Raw genomic sequence first — 21800 nt, 5'->3', positions numbered from 1 at the left:
GGCAAAAGGCAGAGGAAGGGGCAAAATGGGTTCCCTCATCTTTTGGCCAAATGGGAGAAGGATGGTTACCTTTCTGGTGCAGAGGAAATTTTAGGCAGCAGAGGCTAAGGCAAGGTCGGTGTCTCCTGCAGCCACAAACACAAAGACAACTTAGGCTGTAGCAGCAGCTGGGCCCCTTCCTCTCATCGGGAGTCATGTGGGAAGGTCAGTTGATTATAAGCTTTGCCAAGACTCGCTTAGCCACTTGTAGGGGAGAACAGGTGCAAGCATTGTCATACAACTCCATACTCAGACTACACTTACTAAAATGTTATTTTTGTATCAGCATGCATAAATTTTATCCATATCCTCTAAAATAGTTACCATTTGATTTTGCTCTATTAGGGGCCTTAAAATTTCAAAGGCGTTGTTAGGATGACAGAGAAAAGGTTGGCAGTCAAGTAATGTCAATGCTTCAGAATAGCTCCCTTCTTGCCAGAGAAGGATAAGAGGTAAGTCTTACCTGATTGTAGCAGTTAGAGGCTTACTTCTGGAAGTTTGCTAAACGCAGAGACTCTGTCCCCAAATTCTAACAAAGCCAGGCTTATACTCACAATACCCAGAGCTGCCCTGTACCGTGTTTGTTCAATTTCTACTCTCAGATTTTTAACTCTCCCTTGCCCCAAAATTTGCAGGTAAATAGGTTGTGCCTAATAGTTTAGTATCACACCCATATTTTCTGGGGTTCTAAAACACAGTCCTAAAGCCTCTATATTATTCTAATCCCTGACAATGTAAGAAGGAGCATTCTTTTAACAGGCATTTATCCAGCAATGAAACAGATGGTTAGTTATTTCCCAATTCTCATTCTCTCCTTCTTTTATTTTAGATGGCTTATGGCCACTCACGAGACACTTCCCAGTACCCTTTGCAGCTGGGTATGGCTATATGACTAAGTTTACCACAAGAAAATGTGAGCGGAAGTGATGTGTACCACTTAAAAGTCATTTACTTTATAGGAAATTGCTTGCCCTTCCCTTTCATTCTATCCCCCTTCCTAAAGATTTGAGTGGAAATGTGGAGGTAACACAGCTTTAACCATTCAGACAAGACCTAAGGAATGTTGAAGCAGCAAAATGGGAGAAACCCAGATGGTGAATGGCCTCCCGGTGCTAAGGTATTCCACCTGTCTGGGCTTTTAGATTCCTCTGAAATTTACGTGCAAGAGAATTAAACTTCGGCCATTTTTGAGCCACTGAATTTTACATTTCTTTGTTACAGCAGCTTAGCCAGACCCTAGTTAACATAAACATTCATTCAATGTCTATAAGCATTTTCTCTGTGACCAGAACTTTATATTTCTGAGGGAAATATAAAGTGGTGAAGAGACAGAAAAGCTCTCTGAACATAGGTTGCTTATGATCTAGAAGGTGAGACCAAAAATGTATAAATTTGCAAACTGTGATAAATATATAAAGGAAACAAAGAAGATTCTAAGTTAAGGCCTCTCTGAGAAAGCATCATGTAGCTAAGCTCAAGGTCTTAGGAAAAATTGGAGAAGGGGCTGCATCCCAGGCTGCAAAGTCTCTGGGGCAAAAAAAAGAGCTTGGCTTTTGGATGGATCTCAAGAAGGATGAACAATGTGAGCTGTGTGGCATTAGAAGAAACGGCTCTTTATATATATACACTCATGTTTATAATTGCATAGGCACGTTAAATTAATTATGGGTAAATTGTCTTTGCCTTTATAGTTGGTCCTAACTCTATTTTCTTTATTGAACCAGCCCTTTAAAACTTCTTCTAGTCTCTCACATATTCCAGCACTGGATCTGAACACTGGCCACCTTGAAACCAAAGGAACTCTGTCTGAGTTGGGAGCATCCTTAGACTCAATCTACAGAATTTTCTCAAAATCAGACCCCCTTTTTTCTAAACACACAATCTCCCCCAGGGTCATTTCCATCTTTTGTATCCTCCCTTTTTAGTCTTTCTAATTCGAGCAACTTGTAAAGCCCCAAGTTTCTATAATTCCTACCCTCATCACTTTCCATTCACTTTCACAGGAAAGCTGGGGGCATAAAGTTTGTGTTAACATTGCCCAGACGCCTTATCTTCTGCAGCAAAAGTCATCATAAAACCCAAATCACAGGCTGACCACTGTCCCAACCATAACTGAAGGCTTACTGTCGAGGTAAGCTGGGGAGAAAGAAATGCCACCTCCAGTCACTCCATAAAACTTTGATAGTAAAATTCTAAAAGTTTAAATGTTTAACTAAATTCTAATAAAAATATTAATAAATAATGTGATATGACATAAATTAGGTAGTAGGTTATGTTTCATAATGATTTGTACACTCCTTCAAAAAGGTTGGTATCTTCTCTCTGCAAAATTTTACTTCATCCCTGAGTAAATGTTTTCATTAATAAAGGAGCAGTCATGAGGCAGGATTCATATATGAGGCAGCAAGAAAGAAACCAGAGTGAGGAGGTGAGAGAAGTTCCTAGAGGGGGAAGGAATAGAGTTAGTGGAGGTCAGGAAGAGGTGAAGCCAGAAGGAATTCTTAGAGCCAGAAGAGGAAATCTCTAGGTATTTCTGAAGGGCACTTGCGGCCGATAGGTACTGAAGCGTCATCCACCTCACACAACTATAGATGCTCAATCAGGGACTAGACTGGATGCCTTCATGTCATTCTCAAATAAGAAAGGAAAAATGAGAGTGGGGTGGGGAGGGGAGAAGGAGGAAGGGAAAAGGCAAGAAAAGGAAAAATTGGGCCGATCAAACCAGTTAGGGGAAAGAGTATACACAGTTATTAAGAATGAGTACTCAGGAGCCAGACTGCTAGGTTTAAAAGTAAGCTTTACCATTTTCTTGCTGGGTGACCACTCCCTTCGGTTTCCTCTTCTTTGAAATAGAGATCGTAATAGCACCTACATTTCATAGTGTTGTGGAGAGAGTTCAAATGAGCCAACCCATGTAATGCGCTTAGCCCAGTGCCTACCAGAACAGAAGCTGTCAATAAGCCTCGGCTACTTTTGCACAGACAGGCTCAGCCTCAGAAAAATAAACATTCATGATGATAAGATAGGAAAGCTGTAAAATAAAATAGGAAATAAGTTCTCTTTTACAACTCAATTAGATAAATTTGCATTTTCTTGGTGGACAAAGAAAAGAGCTGTCTTTGGCTCTTTTTATGTATTTGTTTAGGTTTAACAAAGTAAAAAAGGTGTGTATATTTTTTAAGAAACCCATAGCTGGAGAAAGAGAGGAAATGGAATTTGAAGAAGCTGCCATCGGGCCCATCTTGTATGGATACTTTCTAAATCACGTAGTTCAGCTTCCGTCCCACAATTCCAGGCCACAGCCTACAGGCCCTAAAAATTGTCAAAGCACCAGCCTTTGCTGTAACACATGGCAGGTGTATCAGGGTTCTTAGTTGTAAGTAAAAAATACTGACTATTGCTGATTTAATTGCAAAAGGAGCATTTGGGTACACTCAGGAATTTGCTAAGAAGACTGGAAATCCAGCTTGAAAAAATGGAAAGCTTCGCAGCCAAAGCTAAATGTCACCATAGAGTCAGTCTAGCAAGGAGATGCCTGCCTCTGCTCCAAACCATGACTCTGCCACCTGCCCTGCCAAGCCACTAGACCTGGCTGCTGATAGCTGTCATCTCTAGAACTTTCACCGTGACTGTGCTGGAAACAGATTAGGCCACTGAGAGCAAAGATATGGCCTTTTCTGATCCTACAGAAAAGGAAAAAAAAAAGAGTAAGAGAAAAAAAAGAAAAATATTCAACGTAATAACTAATGGTACATCTACTGTTTTAACCAATCATTAAAATCAAAATATGCTGCATAAATACAGATAATCTTTATGACATAACATTAGTGTATCTATGAGTTTGTTCCTGTTTTGTTTGTTCGTTTATTTTCTTTTTTTAGATTCTACATATAAGCGAAATCATATGGTATTTGAAAGGAATTAAGAAGTAGAAATTACCACTTATAAAAATAGTCATGAGGATGTAAAGTACAACGTAAGGGATATAGTCAATAATATTATAATAGCTATGTATGGTATCAGATGTGTACTAGCTCATCAGGTGATCACTTTGTAAGGTACATAAATGTATAATCACTATGTTGTACACCTCAAGTTAAAATAATATCGCCTGCCAACTGTAAATAAAAAAAAATTTTAAATAATTTGTCACAACTTGCCGAGGTCGGAATTTCTCTCATAGAAGGAATGTTTTTTTACCTAAGATAATGAATTGCAAGTTAAGTCCTTATGGTCCATAGGGAACACACCAGTGAAGCCCAAATGCTTTCTTAACTTCCATGGTTCCTGAATCAGGCAGCAACCAGGGAGCTAACATGCCATCTGAATGGCTGGGTCAGGGCAATTAAGAAGCTTGGCTTTCTTCTTGGTTCTGTCTCTGTCTCATCTGTCAAACCATATACAGAATTTCTGAAAGGGAAGAAATAAAATGGTCAACCAATTTCTCTGTCCCCATGGGACAGAAGGGCTCCGAGTAGCTCTCCGTGAATGCGCATTTCTGCAGAAGTCATGGAGGTAAGCAGGGGAAAGAAAGCCTCTGGCCATATGTCTCATTATTCATACCTGCTTACTCCTAATAACTGAGATCTTCAGTATTTAATTATTATTGTAATTAATTACTGTAATTACTATACTTAATACAATAATTAATTATTCATGTTATTAATATATCTAGCCTGAGATTAATTTTTGCTTGCAATTTTTAATACCCATTTGAGTTTATATTAAAGATACAAAGAAATATTTTTTCTTACCGCTATTGCTGCTGGCACCTTTCTGGGACTCAGTTTCTTCACCTGTAAAATAGAAAAAACATATTAGATGATTTTTAGTGTCTCTTCTTTTCTGTCATTCTGTAACTAAAAAAATATTAGAAAAATTGCAATGTTTGTAATTATGCCAAGTCCTTGTTCACTATCAAAAGTTATAAAAGTAGAAGGAAGTAAAGTTATGTTCTTCTACATGCAACTTTTTAAAAAATTCTTTTAGAGATTGAGGGGAAGGGAGGGAGGGGGAGAGGGAGAGACACATTGGTCAATTGCTTGCTTAGATGGGTATCGAATCTGCAGCCCAGGAACATGCCCTGACCAGGAATGGAACCAGCAATGTTTCGATTTGTGTGACGTCAGCCCAACCAAGCTACACTGGCCAGAGCTCTCCATACAGCTCTTAACCTGACTTTGTGTTAAGTCAGTTCTGAGAATAACTGGCTTCTAAAGACTGGCTCTTTTTAGGCCTCCTAACATGTTTCTTCAAAATCATGTCGAAACTGGTTCCTCGGGTTATTTTTAGTCAAGAAGTAAACTATGAGGACTAGCCCTTTTGGGTGAACATGAATTATTCTTTTGTTGTTACTGTTGTTAAGTGTATATTGTGACTGGGTTTACAGTACATAAAATAACCAAACGAAAATTGTGGGGTGGAGTATCATGCATTCAAATGTTTCTAGCCATGTGGATATTAGTTTTCATAAAGACAAAATATCTGTATTTTATATTATTTCCATTTTTGTCCACATATTGGGTGTACCACAGACATAACTTGTGAATGAATATAAATGGTTTCTTTCTTCTCTCTCCAAAGAATTCCCTTAATCAGTATCAGATATGAGAAAAGTCTTTTATTGTTAAAGTTGTCCCCTCATTGACGTTATTGTTAAATCTGACCTCTCTTTAGCTTTGTTTTCACTCAAATATTTGTCATTTGCTTATTTTCCAGAGAACACGTAGCCACAGTTTGCACATAAGTCTGGTATTAAACAGTTTCGCTAGCTGTCTAATCCTTTATTAGTAAGCAGTTACCCACTATAGTACCCGTATCAACAATGATAGCTTGGTAACTCTTTCAGAGGACTTGTGTGGTTGGCCCTGGGGAGACGTCTTACAACCAAGTGGCTAAAAGTGTGGGCTCTGGGTACAGTAGACAAGTTACTGAACACCTTGTAACCCCTCCATTTCCTTATCTGTAAAATTTTAAAAAATAATAAAAATACCTCCTTCTTGGGGCTGAGGATGAAATGACAACGTATGCAAAGTATGTGACATAGTATCGGACATTACTTGGCTGAGAATAATTCGGACTATATACCAGATGTTCAGCATACTGAAAAACCATGTATATTTTAGAGGCTAAAACTAAGACGTCTACAAGAACAGCCACCTTCGTTTGTAACGTGAGAATCTGAAAGTATAGAAAGGTCAAGACTCCTACAGGGATTACCTCTCCGCGGTCCGGGAAGTCAACGGCCCTGCCCTCCAGAAGCTTAAGGTCCTCTTGGCGAAGTTGAGACTAACCCACGTGGACAGTCTGGTTCACAGTCCCTAATGTAACAAAGCTTCCTGCCTAAGGGCGGGGGCAGGAGGGTTGGTTCTGAGTAGGGGCTCCGCTGAAAGAGTGGCAAGGCCCACAGACGACTTTCTAGAAAGAAGTGAGACTTGCGATGGAATGAGGGGTATTTGCGTAGGAGGCGCACTGGTCCCTCCGGGAACACCTGATGTTTACAAACTTCCACCCAGCACACCCGCAACCCCCACCTCTACCCTTCAACACACCTGCGTTGAATTAGAAGGGGGATGACTGTTACTCAGTTACATGTATTGAGAAAATATCTGGGAGGAGGGAGCCAGCAGAGAGTAGAATCTCCCTCCCCGTTTCAAATCTTCAGAACTTGAACCTGGGGCCAGGCTCCCTGGGGGTCGCGGGATGGAAGCCCGGGGCACTCGCCCGGAGGCGGTAGGCCACCGCCCAAGGCCGCCGTCTTAGCTCCGGCTTCTCCCTCCCGGAGCACCTGGAAGCTGGGCGCTGCTGGCGGGAAACAAAGAGGAGCTGGGAGGCCTAGTGTCCCCTGGAGACAAAACGGGGCCCTTCGCAGCCTCAGGGCATGAGCCTCGACTCAGGTCCATTCACTATCAACCCACCGCCGTAGGCTGGGCACCGCGGCTGCCCCAGGCCGCCCCGGCCGGCCTCGAGGCCCGCACGCCGGGAAGGGCCCGGATGCTGCACCGCGGGCTCCGGGAGAGACGAGAAAGGGGGCAGCGGCGCCTGCTTAAGGGTTCGGCGGGAGCGGGCGGGCCGCGAAGACCGCGGCGTCTGCCTGAGGCAGGCGCACCGGGCCGGTCGCCATGAGCCCGGCGCTGAGAGCCGCGCCCGACGCCCCGCTGGCGGCGGCGGCGGCGGCGGCGGCGGCGGCGGCGCCGGACTCCTCGCGGCCGCGCTGTCCCCGCGCCGAGCGCGCGAGCCGAGCTCCCGGGGATCCCGCGACTACCCCTGCGCTCCCGGAGCCGGGACCCCGTTTTTTTCCTCTGGGTGGACCATTTCCCGGAACCGGGCGGCGGATGTTCGGAGGGGGGAGGGGAAGGAAGTCCCTACCATTTAAAATCATTGCTTTCTGCACTTTTCTGATGGTTCCGTGGCGAATTTTCTTTTAAAAGGAAGCAGATTATCGTTTGTAAACTGTCCAGCACTGCTAAAGAATATCCTTGTTTTTAAAAAAAAAGTCATTCAGTAATTTCTCTTTTATTTTCCGTTGCAAACAGTTGCGTATTTTCCCCTAGACCAAGGAACCACCCAAGCCTGAGATGAAAACGCAAAATAATCTGATTTCTACAGATTAGCTTTAGGACTAGATATTTTACGAACATATTTCTAACACTAAAAATTTTAATAGGATGTTTAAAAAATGGAGACATATTTTGGTTGTAGCTGGAAATGTTGAAGAGACGTTTGTCTTTTCATTTATTTCCAATAAACCCCAAAATGCAGTCTTTTTGGAATATTTTGCAGGGCGTAATGGAGCTTTGGGATTTCCCCCACCCCCAAAATGGCCACATTGTTCATAGGCTAGAGTCTGCGAGCAGGGTCGCTTGATTGATATTTTCTTTGCGGTTCTGCAATCGAAAGTCATCTATATTTGGTGACTAGTGTTATTAAATATAAGGATCCAAAACTACAGGGATTCCAGTTCAGCTTTTCAAACACTGACAGCTATGAAAGTCTCTTTGGGCAGCAGGTTCTGCTGAGATCAGTAGACCCCCACGGAGGAAAGAAAATGTAGAAAGTTGTGTTGCAAGGAAACTTTAATTATTTGGACTGCTGTTTCTGTATGTGTATGCGTGAGCATGTACGTGTGTTAGGTACATCAGTGGGCCGTGGAATAAATTAAGAAATATGGACCAGAACAATTCAGGAGGCTATGCTGTGCCACAAACTAAACAGACAACAAACGGGGGGCGGGGGAGACAGAAAAAAATACAGATTTAGAGTTGAGACACCTCCTGGACTATTTCTTGCATCTCTAAGCCCTTTCTAGCTGATACGTCTTGACAACTTAATAGAGGTTGAACTTGGGTTGCAGGCAACTCCCCTTGTCTATATTTAAAAACATCAAACATATGTGTTGAAATTTACCTGCTCTCTGTCTTCATATTTTAAGAACATATGTCTTTAACAGCAAGTAGCCCAACATTCTCTTGTTCCAACAAGATGGGCACAAACATTCAACTGTGAGGTTGTTTCAAAGATTCAGCAATCCTGCCCTGGCTGGCTAGCTCAGTTGGTTGGGGCGGTCTTCCCACTAGCAAAGATTGTCGGTTCCATCCCCCATCAGGACACATACAAGAAGCACCCAATGCATAAATAACTAAGTGAAACAACAAAGCGATGTTTCTCTCTCTCTCTCTCTCTCCCCCCCCCCCCTTTCTCTCTCTAAAATCAGTTTTAAAATTAAAAAAAAGAGATTCAGAAATCCTAATGGCCTCAAAATCGAACACTTGGCTGGTAAACCGGAAGTGGGAAAACATAAACAATATCCAGCCTGAAATAAATCACATAGAATAAATGAGAAAGTGCAAAATCAAACCAGAAATTTAGAATTAAGAAGTGTACTGGCCTCAGGTTCTAAGCCACCCTGATTTTTATTTAGAAAGTAAGAGTACTGACACTATGATTTCTAAGCCAAATCCATCCCCCTCTGGATGCCTTGTCTTTCAGACTCATAAAATAAGAGGTTGGGTAGTGGGTCCCTGTCAATTCCGGATACCTAGACACAAATGGTCCTACTGCAGAACTTCTGTGTACTCTCAGAACTCAGGCAGAAGAAGGAGGAGAGGGAGAGGGAGAGGAGAAGAAAACTCAGGCAAAAAGTATGCTTATCTACAGCAGTGTCACTAAACTTAGCCAGCTAGTGAGTAGCTTATCTGATAGGGACATGTTAACTTGTGTCCTTGTGTGTATTGAAAAAGCCATAGCATTTCTTGGAGTTAGAGGTGTATTTTATAGTCCCATTCAATATAAACAAAGATGCCATCAAAGCACTGATTTCAAAATTTTAGAACAGAAGGTTTATCTGTCATTCAAAATAGTAAATTAAGGACTCAGACTCCTAGAGTTTCTACTGCAAGAATGATTATTCTTCAGGAAAAACACAAACAGCAGGGACCGTTGTTTTTTTTTTTTTTCCACAGACGTGCTCAGCCATCAGAAAAGCTTAATAAATCCCTATTTAGTATGCATTTATGCAGTGATTACATGAACTTTGACCTCTGAAGAGCTGTAGCAATTAGCTTCAGTGTCCAGCATCTTCTTACACCGTTCCCCACTGGCTTCCTTGGGTCTTCTTTTTTCACCTCAGTAATTTGTGCACTAGGAAAGCGTAAAATTTTAAAGTTGACTTTCCACCTGAAGTATTTGCTTCTGCACAAGTCAATTCCCCCTCCTCAACCCCTCCCCCAATTCCTGTCTAAACAGCCATCTCTAAACAGCGATCTCAGATGGATATTGGGGCTCTGATTGTCGATATTACTCAAACGCAAATGGATTTCAATTCAATCTTGTCCTGTACTTTCGCAAAGAAGATAAACTCTAATGGCCCAAAGAGCTTCATTTCATAGCTCATGGCATCAGAAATAAATCGAATCTCTTCTGTCAGGCTAATTTAACGTTTTTTAAATATTCAATGTAATTTATTTTTAAGTCAAATGAAACCTAGTGGATTGGCAGAAAGCTAAAAGGAGGAGGCAGGAGAAGGGCAGCTGGAAGCTCCTCTCCCTCTCCCCCAAAAAAAGAGCCAGGAAGGGAGATGAAAGTGTTTTAACTTTCTAGTAAACACTGTTTAGCAAAAGAATAATAGGAAAGTTGCCCCTTTTCCAAAGAGGGATGGAACTATAATTGTTGCCTTCAGCAGAGAGCTCAGATAAACCGCTGGGACTCATTCTAAAGTGACCCATCACTGCATTCATCTCTTCTTGAACTTTCGGTGAACCTGAGATTAAACAGGGGTGAGCAGCTAAGCAGTTTGTTGTTAGCAGCCTTTTCAACAACCCTTTCAGACTGAGTAAATATTGATCGGTTTGAATCTGATTGCCCCAGAGGAAAACACCAGGGCATCTGAATAGCCTCCAAAAGTAAACTTTCAAAGGTGAAGCCCAGAGCAGACCCCAGAGCAGACTTCAGAGCTGGCAACAAGATCTCAACACAGCCTAGTTTGGGAACTCCCCGAATTTGGGAGTACTTTGAATGATTGTGAACAGAGAGAGGAAAAATTAGTTGAAAAATAGAATTTTATATTGTGTTTATCCCAAGTCCCTAATTGAGACGTTTGTGCTTTTAAAATCTAACAATAAAATGTCATTTTCTGCTTTTCTTGTTTTGTCATTTCTGTTACCATTGCTGTTATTTTTCAAGGTGCTAACTGCGCTCCTCAGAGGCCAACACAGAAAAAGAGACACCTTGAAATAGTCTGTGTTAAGCACCTTTGATTTAATCGATTGGGACAACTACAAAGATACAAATGTTTTTCTTGTTGAAAGGTATATTAATGTTTCCTAAATGCAATGCTTATTAACTGATTTATTCTATGACCTAGAGAAGGCTTGGGATGTTTAGCCATAATTTATTCTCTCTCTCTCTCTCTCTCTCTCTCTCTCTTACTCCCCCCCCCCCTTTCTTTCTCTCCTACATTAAAACTAACACCTTGAAGATTGGAATCTCCGGGATTCCAGCAGCTCGGGCTCTGCTTTTAGATATTGAAATCTCGGCAGTGGCATGCAAATGACGCTTTAACACATTAAAGTATTTGGAAGCCAGCCATCTGTTTTGCTGTGTGGTCTTACACTAATAAACAAAAGATACTGTATAAGGCAAAGGGGGGGAATGAAAGAAAGAGTTGGCCCACTTTGAAGTTCTCCCCCATCCACTTGAGTCTTTGAGAAGCAACCCCAGAGCCGGGGAGCTGCGGGGAGGGCACCGGGTGCCCTTGATATGGCCGCAGCCCCAGTGCCTGCAAAGTCCAGGCTTTCCCCTTTGACAAGGAGGTACAGGAAATCTCATAGGTGCTCTAGGAGATCTGTAACTTTTAAGTTTTTGTAGGATTTCCTCCCCACAGAACACCAGCCCATCCTTTGGAGAGGAAGGAAGTTATACGTCTGTATTTCTTTGTGATGCTGTAAAATTTCTGTTCTAACCTTGGAGCTAAATTGAAGCCTCTAAAAGTGTGAAAGTCAAGGAAAAATGGTAAGCAGTCTAGGAGGGCCACTCGGAACTCTTTGATCCCCTAGCTTCCTCTGTTGCAGAAACACATGCCTTGGTCAGAAACAACTTGCACAGTGAAAGACTTCAGGGCAGCTTCCACAAGTTCACCTGGAAAAACCTGTTGAGCCCAGAAAACAAAATCAGAACTGTTTTCCAGGGTTATGTGGCGTGGAGTTAAGAACTGAAGACCCCTTGCAGCCATGATGGCTATGAAATCAAAGCTGCACCTAACGCAAGTGAGACATGGAACCTGGAGAAGGAGAGGGGTGCGGAGAGGGTGGCAGGAAGGGACAGCTACTGATGGGAGGAGGGGAGGAGGGATATGAGGGTTTAATGAAAACAGAGCACACACAGCTTAAAAAGGGTGGATGATATGGGAACACTGACAATCCGAAAAGAGGAAAGAAAGGTAGGGTGGGGTCCCAGTCTTCAAACAGCTTTATGCGAGAGCTACTTAAATGTGAATCTCTTCGCTCTTGGTTCACTGATGTGAGGAAAGACTGACTGAAGAGTTTCGGCTTTTGAAGGGGGTTCTGTTTATATATACGTCAACATTCAGTTGGAGGTGAAAAGGTTAGCACTTGACCCAGGAAGTACCCATGTTTGTTTCAAAAATAGATCTCCTTCATGAATTTCTTCACCATTTTTTTTCCTTTATGAACTTTGATTGTAATAAGGGAACTATGGCGATTTTAAAGAAAGTCAACCTATCATAGATATTAGTTAGGTGCAATTATACTCATAAGGGAAGCTTCATCTACATAGTGGAAAACATTTCCCCCCCCCCGAAGAAAAGTCCCACCTCTTTGAAAATGCACACTACCCTTCTTTTCCCCACATGAAATGACCCAACTTTGTAGGAACCAACAAACTGTCACCAGGCCAAATACATGGATCTTTAAGCATATCTGAAACTTGAATATATTTATTACAGACATCTTAAGACCCGTAAACTCTGCTCTGGATCACATCACTCCGGGATCTCAGAGCTGTTCATGATTGTACAGGAAATGGGGGGTATCATAGGCTCACAAAGGATAACTGATAGAACTCAGTGTGGTACTTCAGGGACATCAAAACATTGTGCGACATGCAAAAGACTATTCACGAATCACACAAAATATACATTCATTGTGCCATCCATCACATTAACAACTGAGCTGAAAATACATCACATCCAGCTAAGATAACTGTGGAAGGAAGAAGCTGGTTTGAATGATACCTTTAGGTTCCGAATAATCCAGTACGAAGTTGAAATAGAGTGTGGCCAGAGAAACAAGAAAGGGGTGGGGAAGGGAAGAGACAAGCACAGGAAGCAAGGTTTCTGAACCTTGTGGTCTGCAGGCCTTCCTAACTCACTAAATGAACAAATTGAGGCTACCCTCCGAGGCATCCAACTGAGTGTAAATGACGGCTTTTATTCTTTAACCTATAATCATAGAAAATTGGACCAGCTTTGAGAGTTTGCCCACCCTGTTTTAGTTCATCTAAACATTTCTAGAAAATCTGTATAAAGATAAATCTCTCAGGACAAAGTATTTACAACCAGCAAACTCACACGCGAAACTGAATTAAATTAAAGGTGAAATAAATGTGTAAACACGCTCATAGTGCATCTCTTCTTCATGAGCTCCTGAACTCTTTCCTTTCTCTCCACCCTACCTCGAGGGCAAAGTAGGGGAGATCTGTAAATATACAGACAGATAAAAGATGCGAGGCTTCCCTTTGACATGTTTCTGCTGGCGAAGGAGACTATTTTCCTAAGGACATCTGAAAGGAACAGTAGCTTCTGTGGAAATCTCCTAAGAGTAGGGGTCATGAGAAAATTGGTGCTGGTACCCAATCCGCATTAAGGAGTTAGCAGCCCGCCTCCCCCAACCAAACATCTAGTCCAGAATTCTCTGGAGAGACATTATGCTGCCCAGAAGCTCTCCAGATAGGATCAGAAAAACAGAGGCTGGAAATGGAAAGGAAGATAAGCTAAGAATGTGCTTTGGGCAAGAAGTCCCAGCCTGCGGAGGAGCCTAGGCCGCCAAGTCCGGGGCTTAGCCGGCCTCAGTGAGAGGTAGTCAGCGTGTCTGAGGTAGAAGACCCGGGGGAAGGAACGCAGGGCGAGGAGCTGGACTTCTCCGAGGATTCTTCGGCCTTCTCCTCGCTTCCCGGCGGGGTGGCGGGAGAGATGGGCAAGAGGCCCTCCTTTTCTCGTTTCTTCTGCTTCATTCGACGGTTCTGGAACCAGATCTTCACCTGGGTCTCATTGAGCTGCAGGGACGCGGCAATCTCCACTCTGCGGGCGCGGGTCAGATACTTGTTGAAGTGGAATTCCTTCTCCAGCTCCGTGAGCTGCTTGGTGGTGAAGTTGGTGCGCACCGCATTGGGCTGACCAACGTAACCGTACTCTCCAACTTTTCCTGGGGCAGGGTGGGGAGCGGTGAGAGAAAAAGGTAAAAATTTAACAGTCGATAGGAGATCCTCTACAGGTTCAGAACAATATTCAGGTAAAGAGGAGAGCGAGAATTTCTCAAGGCACACGGGGCTGGGGATGGTGAGTGATGAGGTGCAAAGTGTTCATCAGAAGTCAGCAATTAGTGTGGTCAGGCCGGTGATTAATGGAGCCTAGAGATGTTACCAGAATTCCCCCCACACGAACACACCTGACCACTTCCTACTTCCAGAATCTCTAAAACTCAGCCCCTTTGGAAACACAATCGTCCCAGATGCTCCTTTGCCCCAACACACCTGGGCAATATACCCCAATGCCCCACAACACCGGTGGAAGCAAGAACTTTTTTTAAAAAAAAATACACTAATTTTCCTTGCAACCTAAGTATACCAGCTCCTTCCAGGATCATCAAGGAGCATCCACGGAATGGCAAGACTGACCTGTTTTGGGAGGGTTTCTTTTGACTTTCATCCAGTCAAAGGTCTGCGCTGGAGAAGACGTCTCAGATGCAGGGGAGCGACAGGCTTCTTGGTGGCTGGCGTGGAGAGGGGACAAGGAGTTATTATACGTGGCCAGGGCCAGGTTCTGGTGCTCTTGTCCATATGAGTGGTGAATGTACTGAGGCGATCCCACCGCGCCCCCGGCATAACCCTGGTGGTGGTGGTGATGTTGGACCATGGGAGATGAGAGATTTCCAGAGTAAACAGCGGGAGCGCACGAGGGGTACCCACCACTTACTTCTGCTTCCTGATTTAACGCGTAAGGGCTGTAAGGCGCGCCGAAGTTCTGCGCGCCGTAGCTTGGACCACAACTGGAGTGGGAGTAGGATACCCCCAGGTTCCCTGGAGTCTGATAGGTGGCCGGCTGGGGGTGATGGTGGTGGTGGTGGTGGTGGTGGTGGGGCGAGCTGATCTGCACCCCCCTGCCCACTAGGAAGCGGTCGTCGCCGCCACAGCTGTTGGCACTGACCGCGCACGACTGGAAAGTTGTAATTCCATGGTCGGAAGGATAGGCTCGCGCAGAGCAGGTCCCCGAGTCGCCACCGCTGAGGATGGGGTATTCCAGGAAGGAGCTCATTCTTGCATTGTCCATCTGTCACTGAGTGACCGGGTCCTGAGAAGCCCTGGGTGACCGTGCCAACTTTCTCACTTCCTCCATGGGGCCGGAGAAGAAAAATGATATGAATGTACAGTGCGCAGGAGGGGGGGCGGGAGGGCGGAGGGCGCTACGGCAGGCACGTGACTGTGGCAGCCAATGGCGGAGCCTCCTGCGAAAGTTTGCTGGCTCCCGCGGTGATGGATCACCGTTTCAGTGGCATTTAAATCCCAGGCGCTCCTCAGTCTAGGTGATGCGCAGTCGCCCCCCCAGGCAGCCCAGGCGGCGGCAGCAGCTGCGGCGGCTGCAAGGGCAGATTCGGAGCGCTGGGGCGAAGGGGAGCAGGGGCTGCCTTCTGAGCGCGCCGACTCCGCTCGCCCCCCTCCCTCCGGGAGGTGGGGGCTGGGAGGCATCTCCCCCACCCCCGTCTCCGCCCTCTTCCCCACCGCACAGGAAAGATGAACTGACGAGAGGTGAGAAGGGAAGAGGGTTCCGCGCTCTTTTGGGTGGGGAATCAGTGGGCCAGAGCTCGGATCGCGCCGAGCAGGAAGGGTAGGAACCCCGCCGACGTCGCTGCCCAAGCTCCCGGGGAGCTTTCACTGCACAGGCCCTGCTGCGGTGCCTGGGGGCAATGAGGAGCGCAGAGCCGAGTGGCGTAGAACTAGGTTGGGCCACCAGCTCTCCAAGCTCCAATGGAGAATAAAGTCCGGAGATGGCTGACTAAGAGGAACCCGGGTGGGAGTGGAGAAGACGTGGATGAGAAAAGAAACTTTCTTTCTCCACGGAGGTCGCGGAAGCCCCGTACCTCCACCCCACTTCCCCCACACTGACTATGAGTATGGCAATGAGAAGCTTTTGTAATTCGATGCCGGGTAGCCGGCTGAGCCCTAGGAGCTGAGCCTGCCGGAAAAGGCCAGGGCTGGCCGGGCTCATTGCCCTCCCTCTCTCCTCGCTCTCCGCCCCTTTCTCCTCCCCACTCGGCTTTCCTCTGGGAGTCTTACGAGATGCGGAGCTGCTCGGCCGCTGGATTTTGAGGGGTAGGAGGCGGGGGAGCGAGATGACGCTAGCGGACGTGGCCAGCGTGGGGGCCGGGCCGTGCGCTGCAGGCCATCTGCCGGCTCCGCCAGACCCAGGAGCCTGCGCGCTCTGGCGGGGACCTCAAAGGGCGATACCACTGCTCCCACTAAGTACGCAGATTCCCCTCTCCCCACCCTCCCCACCCCGCAACGTTTCTGGTCTTCTGAGGGAGGAATGTCAGGAGTTGGTAGAGCTTCCTTTATGCACACACGCCCCCATCCTACTGCATTTCTGAAGTGGGGGGGGGGGCGGTGTGCTGGCAGGTGGGAGGGGCGGTGGACAGATGGCTGAAGGTGGAGGGAACATTTTCTTCCCCAACAACACCTCCTCTTCTTTGTAACTGACTGTGTAGTACCTTGTGTGAACCTTCAAGTCTTTCCCTAGAGAGACCCGTTCAAATCTGAGCGTCATCCTAGGCCAGGGGTCCTGTTCTCCGTCACCCTTATACTACCCTGATGCTGATGGGCCATTAATTGCCGTTTACTATTAGGTTTCTTGTCAACCCTTGGCTAGTGAAGAGAAAAGGCCAAACGGAGGCCAAGGCAGAGAGTTGATGCTTTCTTAGGTAGAAGAAAGCCAGAGATCACCCAGGAAGCTTTGCAGCCAATGATGTATATATAGATTTTACACTGACCATATTTACTACCTCGGAATCCAACAGATGAAATGTATCTAATATGTGGATTTGGGGGTCCCACGCTCCTGTAGTTTTCCCTCCCCACTTGGAAGAAGGAAGTTTTGCTTCAGGCAAGCAAACAAGCACATTTCAAAGGTGTTAGTGAACCTTTCAGGTTCCTGCCTTCTGTTCTTCACATATAGAAGTTCCTCCAAAACCTGTCTCCACAGAAGGGAAAACATGCAGAGATTGGACTATGAACTCCCTTCAGTAGCAAAGAGACGTTTTCCCTAAACATTTCTATTTGAAAAAGTATTTTTACATGACCTTTGACCCATCCCCAATCCCTATTAAGAGGGAACACAGAAAGGAAAAATCACTCTTGCTCCCATTTTCAGCACCTGGGGAACTTCGGCCTGGAGAAGGGAACAGGCAGGGTGGCCCTCCTGGAGGTGGCTTCCTTGGGAGCGCCAAGGCCTCCAGCGCTGGGGAGAGACTGGGTTCCTGTGGGGGAGGAGACGGGAACCTGTGCTGGCATTGCGGGCGATCTGCTCTCCGAGCCAAAGCACGTTCTCCCCCTTGGCCTCATTCCTGCCCCTTTCTTGCCCTCCGAGGCGCCGATTTACTTGACCCCCTCGGCCACAGGGTTTTCTCCACAAAGCCACCCCTGGCCAAAACCGCTCTCCTGCTACTTCTCAACCTCTGCGCTCCTCTCGCCGCTCTTCCTCCCCATGCGGCTCTTTTCAGCGCTAGTAGGGGTGGGTGCACTTCTTGGGGTCAGGCTTGCACTGGCTGGCACACAGGCAGGCACCCGGGCCCGGCGACCCACCCTGCCTCCGCGCCCTGCTGCACGCAGGCCGGGTTCTGGCAGCCGCGCGGGCTCCGCCCCAGCTGGCCGCCCTGAGCGCTGATCTCCCAGTGCCGCTCACAAAGACAGCCTCCCTGGCCTCGAGCCCGCAGGCTTCCGTAGCTCGGATCCTTCCCCACCCCCACGAAATCCTGGGGCTCCTTCCACCTTGTAGGAGATCCTCCATCCTCCCGGCAAGTAGGCCAGCACCCCGAGACTGGAGCTAAAGTACCTTGAAAGCCCGGGGAGAGTGTGTACAAGGGGAGTTTGGTCACTATTTAAATGATCGCCTGCAAGCGGCTTGCAAGGGCTCCAAGCGCCTCTTGCAGAGGCTCTTCTACTAGAAAGGGAAGGAGCGAGGAGCAGACAAAACGCCGCCGAGGCCGCGAGCTGTTCATGGCATCTGCGGCTCAGCCAAGCTGTTGTTTTAAAAGAGCAATAAAAATGAATTATGACTAAACGCCTTCTAACTTAATGCTTTCGGACGGGGATCCCCGGCAAATACGTAAGAGGATTTTTATTTGTGCATGTGTTCCTGCAATTGATCTCTTTGATGACATTCTCATTCATAGAAAGCGTTTGATTTATGAGCGTAGGACGAATCGCAAACAGCAGCGGCTCAGCCCTGGCCGTTGCCCGGCCGCCCTGTTCCGTGCCGAGCCGGGGGCAAGAGACCAGCCGGGGTCCTCACGCGCCTCCGCCGCTACCGGGATTTAGGGGGCAAAGGTGTGGGGGAAGGTAGAGAGCAAAACCTTAGAGAAAAATCCCGGTTTCATTATAACTTCCAAGCCTGTGCTATTAAGAGCAGGGTTCTTAAATCAACCCGCCCCCAACACATGTTGCTTACACGCTGCGTTTTCTCACGGTAAGTAGCCATCAGAACAGAGCTCAGGAAGGGAAAAATAAGCGTGGGGAGACATAAGAAAGGGGCAAAAACCAGAACAACCCAGTAACACACCCTAGATCACATTTTATTGATACTTCATTTAAAGTGCTTTGTCTCTTTCTCTTTCTAGAAACTGGTTAATTTATAACTGAGGGGGCAGAAACACTTCATTTTAAATCTCAACTTGCTAACCTGACTTCAAAGCTTTAATGCTCCATTATTTGCCATGTAAACAGATTTCAGAATGAAATATTGATTTTTCTGGCCCTGGGAAAAAAAAAAAAAAAAAAGACTGACTGAACCAGAGCATGGAAAGAACCCTTTCTGAAGTGTATTTTCCAGCGAGTGACCATCGTTTTGTTTTATTTTTATTTTTCTCTGTCTTTTAGGTTTGTTTGCCTGGACCCATCAGCAGCTGGGAGACTAATCAACAACACTGGAAATATTCGGGATTTGTGGGGGAGGAGTTGGAATGTAGATGTTTGAAACAAATGTGTATAAATAAATGAATTGTTGATAACTTAGTTATTGAGCTGGAGATTGGTAGTTTATTAAAGTAACTCCATGTTCCTGGAGTTGGGGGTTTCGGTAGGCACTTTATTTCTCCACTTTCAAAAGGCTGGGCTTGGCCCAACTCTGAGGCTTCCTAATCCTGTTTCTCTTATCAATTTAAACCTGTAGCTTGAACCTCTACACTGAAAAACCAAATTCATTCCCTTAAAAAAAAAATCACTTATCAGATGCCCTAACCTTTTTCTGGCTTTCTTTTTTGTCGCTGTCTATTGAAGATTTTGATCATACCCCCTTAATAAATATATTAAAATTGAAAAAGAAGATGAATTGTGACCAGAATTTTATTTACCAAGTTAGACTAAAAGAAGAAAAAGAAACCGTTAGGAGCTTTAAGAAAGGGGGGGAGAAAAAATAAGAAAGCTACTTATAGCAAAGGAGAATTTATTCTACCAAAAATACGCATGACAATGCATCCTAATGTAATACAAAAATAAAAAGAAAGTGAAGATACAATTATATGATCACTTTCTTGCAGGCCTCATATATTGCTTTCAGTCAATCACATAAAGGGTGGCTGGGTTAGATTTAAAACAACTAAAACTCCAAAATAATCTGTAAAAGACGCCTCTGAAAGTGGGTCAGGGGAATCGCTAAACAGAAAATCTTCAACATGGAGAGAAGGGAGAGGGTAGGTCGAGAAAAAAATAAAATAAAAATCAACTCTCAGAATAAAAGAAGGCCAAACCACCTGGTCAAAGGGGTTTTTGTTTTGTGATGCTTTGTTTTGCTTTAATGTTTTTAGTAATTCAGATGCTGCAAGTCGATTGTGGTGAGTGTGTCTGTAAAAAAGTCAAAGCTGTCAGCTGAAATATCTACAGGACTGTCGAGGGAACCTGGCAAACTGGGCGAGACTGCATCTGAAAGCTGCAGGCAGGAATCTGTGGAAAAAACGTTAAAGTCCTGCAAAGAGGGGACCTCGAGGGCCTCGGGACTGTCATTGTTTAGGCCAGAGCCACAGTTCTGGCCCATTGTTGACAAGCAGTTAGGAACAGTGGGTGACTGGTGCTGAAAATGTTTCAGATTTTTCTCATTGCTGGTTAAAGGCGAAACTGGGAAACTTTGGGAGTCGCCATTGTGTCCATTGGGAGCCTGCTGCTGAGAGAGGGCATTTTGCTGAAAAGTGTAACCTTCCCTCTCCAGAAGGGCCCCAGAGACGCTGAGGGCTTGCTCAAAGAGCGACTTCTCTTCCTCGTCCTCTTCCACTTTCTCAGAGTCTTCCAGGCTTTTAAATTTCCCTTCGCTGTTTTGGTTCTCCTTGCACTGGGTCTGCCTCTTGTGCTTCATCCTCCGGTTCTGAAACCACACTTTCACTTGTCTCTCAGTCAAATCCAGCAGCGCTGCTATTTCCACCCTCCGGGGTCTGCAAAGGTACTTGTTGAAATGAAATTCTTTCTCCAGCTCTAAAAGCTGCGTGTTGGTGTAAGCAGTTCTCAGGCGCCGCGAGCCCCCTCCGCTGCCATCCGCGATTTCCAGGGATTCTGCGGAGAGGGAAACCAACAAGAGACACACTCACAGTTGGAGGTGGAGGGGTCCAGAGAGGGGTTATTCCACTGGAGAATAAATATAGCAGAAAAGATCAACGGCAACAAAATGGCCGCCCCTGGATGCAGTAGGGCTATTGTGCTGCCTTTCCTGGGAGCCCAGCCCGGGGAGACCCCATCTCTTCCACCTCCGTCCGATTCCTGCCTGGAGCTCCCCCCAACCTCTCCATCCGGGAGCAAACTTTATATTACCCACACCACAATTTATAATTAATGCATCAGCTGCTTAGCTGAGCAAGAGCGATCTATCACTCTTCATTACTGTCAAAAAGCCAAACTCTAGGACAACTAGACAAGAGGAGGTCAGTTCCAACTCAAATAAATCATCCCACATTACACAACTTAGGGAAAGTTCCTCCCCCCCTTCTTAAAAATATATGTCTCATTGTGGAGCGTAGGATGCCTTTTCTCTCCATCAAACCCACTCCTGAGCCCACAGGGGAAGGGAAGGCAGCCAAGCATCTCTCCCTCTCCGCCTTCTCTCCCAGCCCACGCTCCCCTCCCCCCCAGAACCGCTCTCGGGGCAGCCCCGAAGGGGACCGGGGTCCCGGGACCTGGGGCCACGTCTTTGGACTGACCTTTGTGGCCGAGGCAGGCAGGGCCGGTGGTGGCGGCGGCCGAGGCGGGCGGCAGCGCGGTTTTCTTGGCCGCCTTCTTCTCCTTCATCCAGGGGTACTCGGGCGGCTGCAAGGCGCCGGCGGGCCCTGGGCTGCCGCGGCTGCCCGCGGGGCTCGGCTTGGGGCGGCCGCCAGCGCCGTGGCGAGGGTGACTGCCCGGGTTCAGGCTGGGAATGGTCTGCTCAAAAGGAGGAGGAATCAGTGTCGAGTGTGAAAGCGTCGAGGTCTTGATTGATGAACTTTGAAATGTATCAGCGACAGGGGGAAAAGATGTCAGGCACTCAGCGAGCGACGGCTGGCTATTGATAAAACCAATCTCTCGCTCAAATTCGTAATTCATGGCCTTCTCCTTGGAGCCCCCTCGGAGAAAAAGTTCCCTCTTCTGGAGGGGCTTTGGGGGGGCGAGGCCCAGGAAAAAGGCGAGTGCGGAGGGAAAAAAAATCTATCATAGAAGATCGCTGCTGGGGTGTTTTTTTTCTAATTCACTGATTACAGCCGTATGGGGACCGCGCTACTATTAAACTATTGAATTCATGGAGA

The 21800-nt window shown here is 46.2% G+C and overlaps 2 protein-coding genes across 3 annotated transcripts; both read right to left on the bottom strand.

Annotated features, from left to right (window-relative positions):
• Window positions 1-13620: 13620 nt before the first annotated feature.
• HOXA1 (homeobox A1) lies at window positions 13621-15100 on the bottom strand. Of its 2 annotated transcripts, none has more exons than XM_054564574.1 (2): window positions 14449-15100; window positions 13621-13976 (listed from the first exon to the last, which is right to left on the bottom strand). In XM_054564574.1, the coding sequence occupies exons 1-2, from the start codon at window positions 15098-15100 to the stop codon at window positions 13621-13623; spliced, it is 1008 nt and encodes a 335-aa protein (XP_054420549.1). The 2 variants fall into 2 exon arrangements, with proteins under 2 accessions (XP_054420549.1, XP_054420550.1); XM_054564575.1 differs by lacking the exon at window positions 13621-13976 and having other exon boundaries at window positions 14511-14543; window positions 14747-15100.
• Window positions 15101-19840: 4740 nt separating this feature from the next.
• HOXA2 (homeobox A2) lies at window positions 19841-21600 on the bottom strand. Its single transcript, XM_054564461.1, has 2 exons — window positions 21222-21600; window positions 19841-20580 (listed from the first exon to the last, which is right to left on the bottom strand). The coding sequence occupies exons 1-2, from the start codon at window positions 21598-21600 to the stop codon at window positions 19841-19843; spliced, it is 1119 nt and encodes a 372-aa protein (XP_054420436.1).
• Window positions 21601-21800: the final 200 nt, after the last annotated feature.

The sequence above is a fragment of the Pteronotus mesoamericanus genome, unplaced genomic scaffold (genome assembly GCF_021234165.1).
Source record: "Pteronotus mesoamericanus isolate MK-2021 breed Mesoamerican mustached bat unplaced genomic scaffold, CSHL_Meso_final scaffold_85, whole genome shotgun sequence".
Classification (NCBI taxonomy): Eukaryota; Metazoa; Chordata; class Mammalia; order Chiroptera; family Mormoopidae; genus Pteronotus; species Pteronotus mesoamericanus.
Note: the sequence above shows the minus strand (reverse complement) of the source record. Positions and strands in the feature narration are given on the sequence as shown.

Bases quoted from the DNA above. Each gene is read 5' to 3' on its own strand.
- HOXA1 (XM_054564574.1), bottom strand. From the start codon at position 15,100: ATGGACAATGCAAGAATGAGCTCCTTCCTGGAATACCCCATCCTCAGC. The intron at 13,977-14,448 runs GTCAGTCTTGCC...ACCCTGCCCCAG, and splicing joins AAGAAACCCTCCCAAAACAG to GAAAAGTTGGAGAGTACGGT.
- HOXA2 (XM_054564461.1), bottom strand. From the start codon at position 21,600: ATGAATTACGAATTTGAGCGAGAGATTGGTTTTATCAATAGCCAGCCG. The intron at 20,581-21,221 runs GTCAGTCCAAAG...CCCTCTCCGCAG, and splicing joins TGCCTGCCTCGGCCACAAAG to AATCCCTGGAAATCGCGGAT.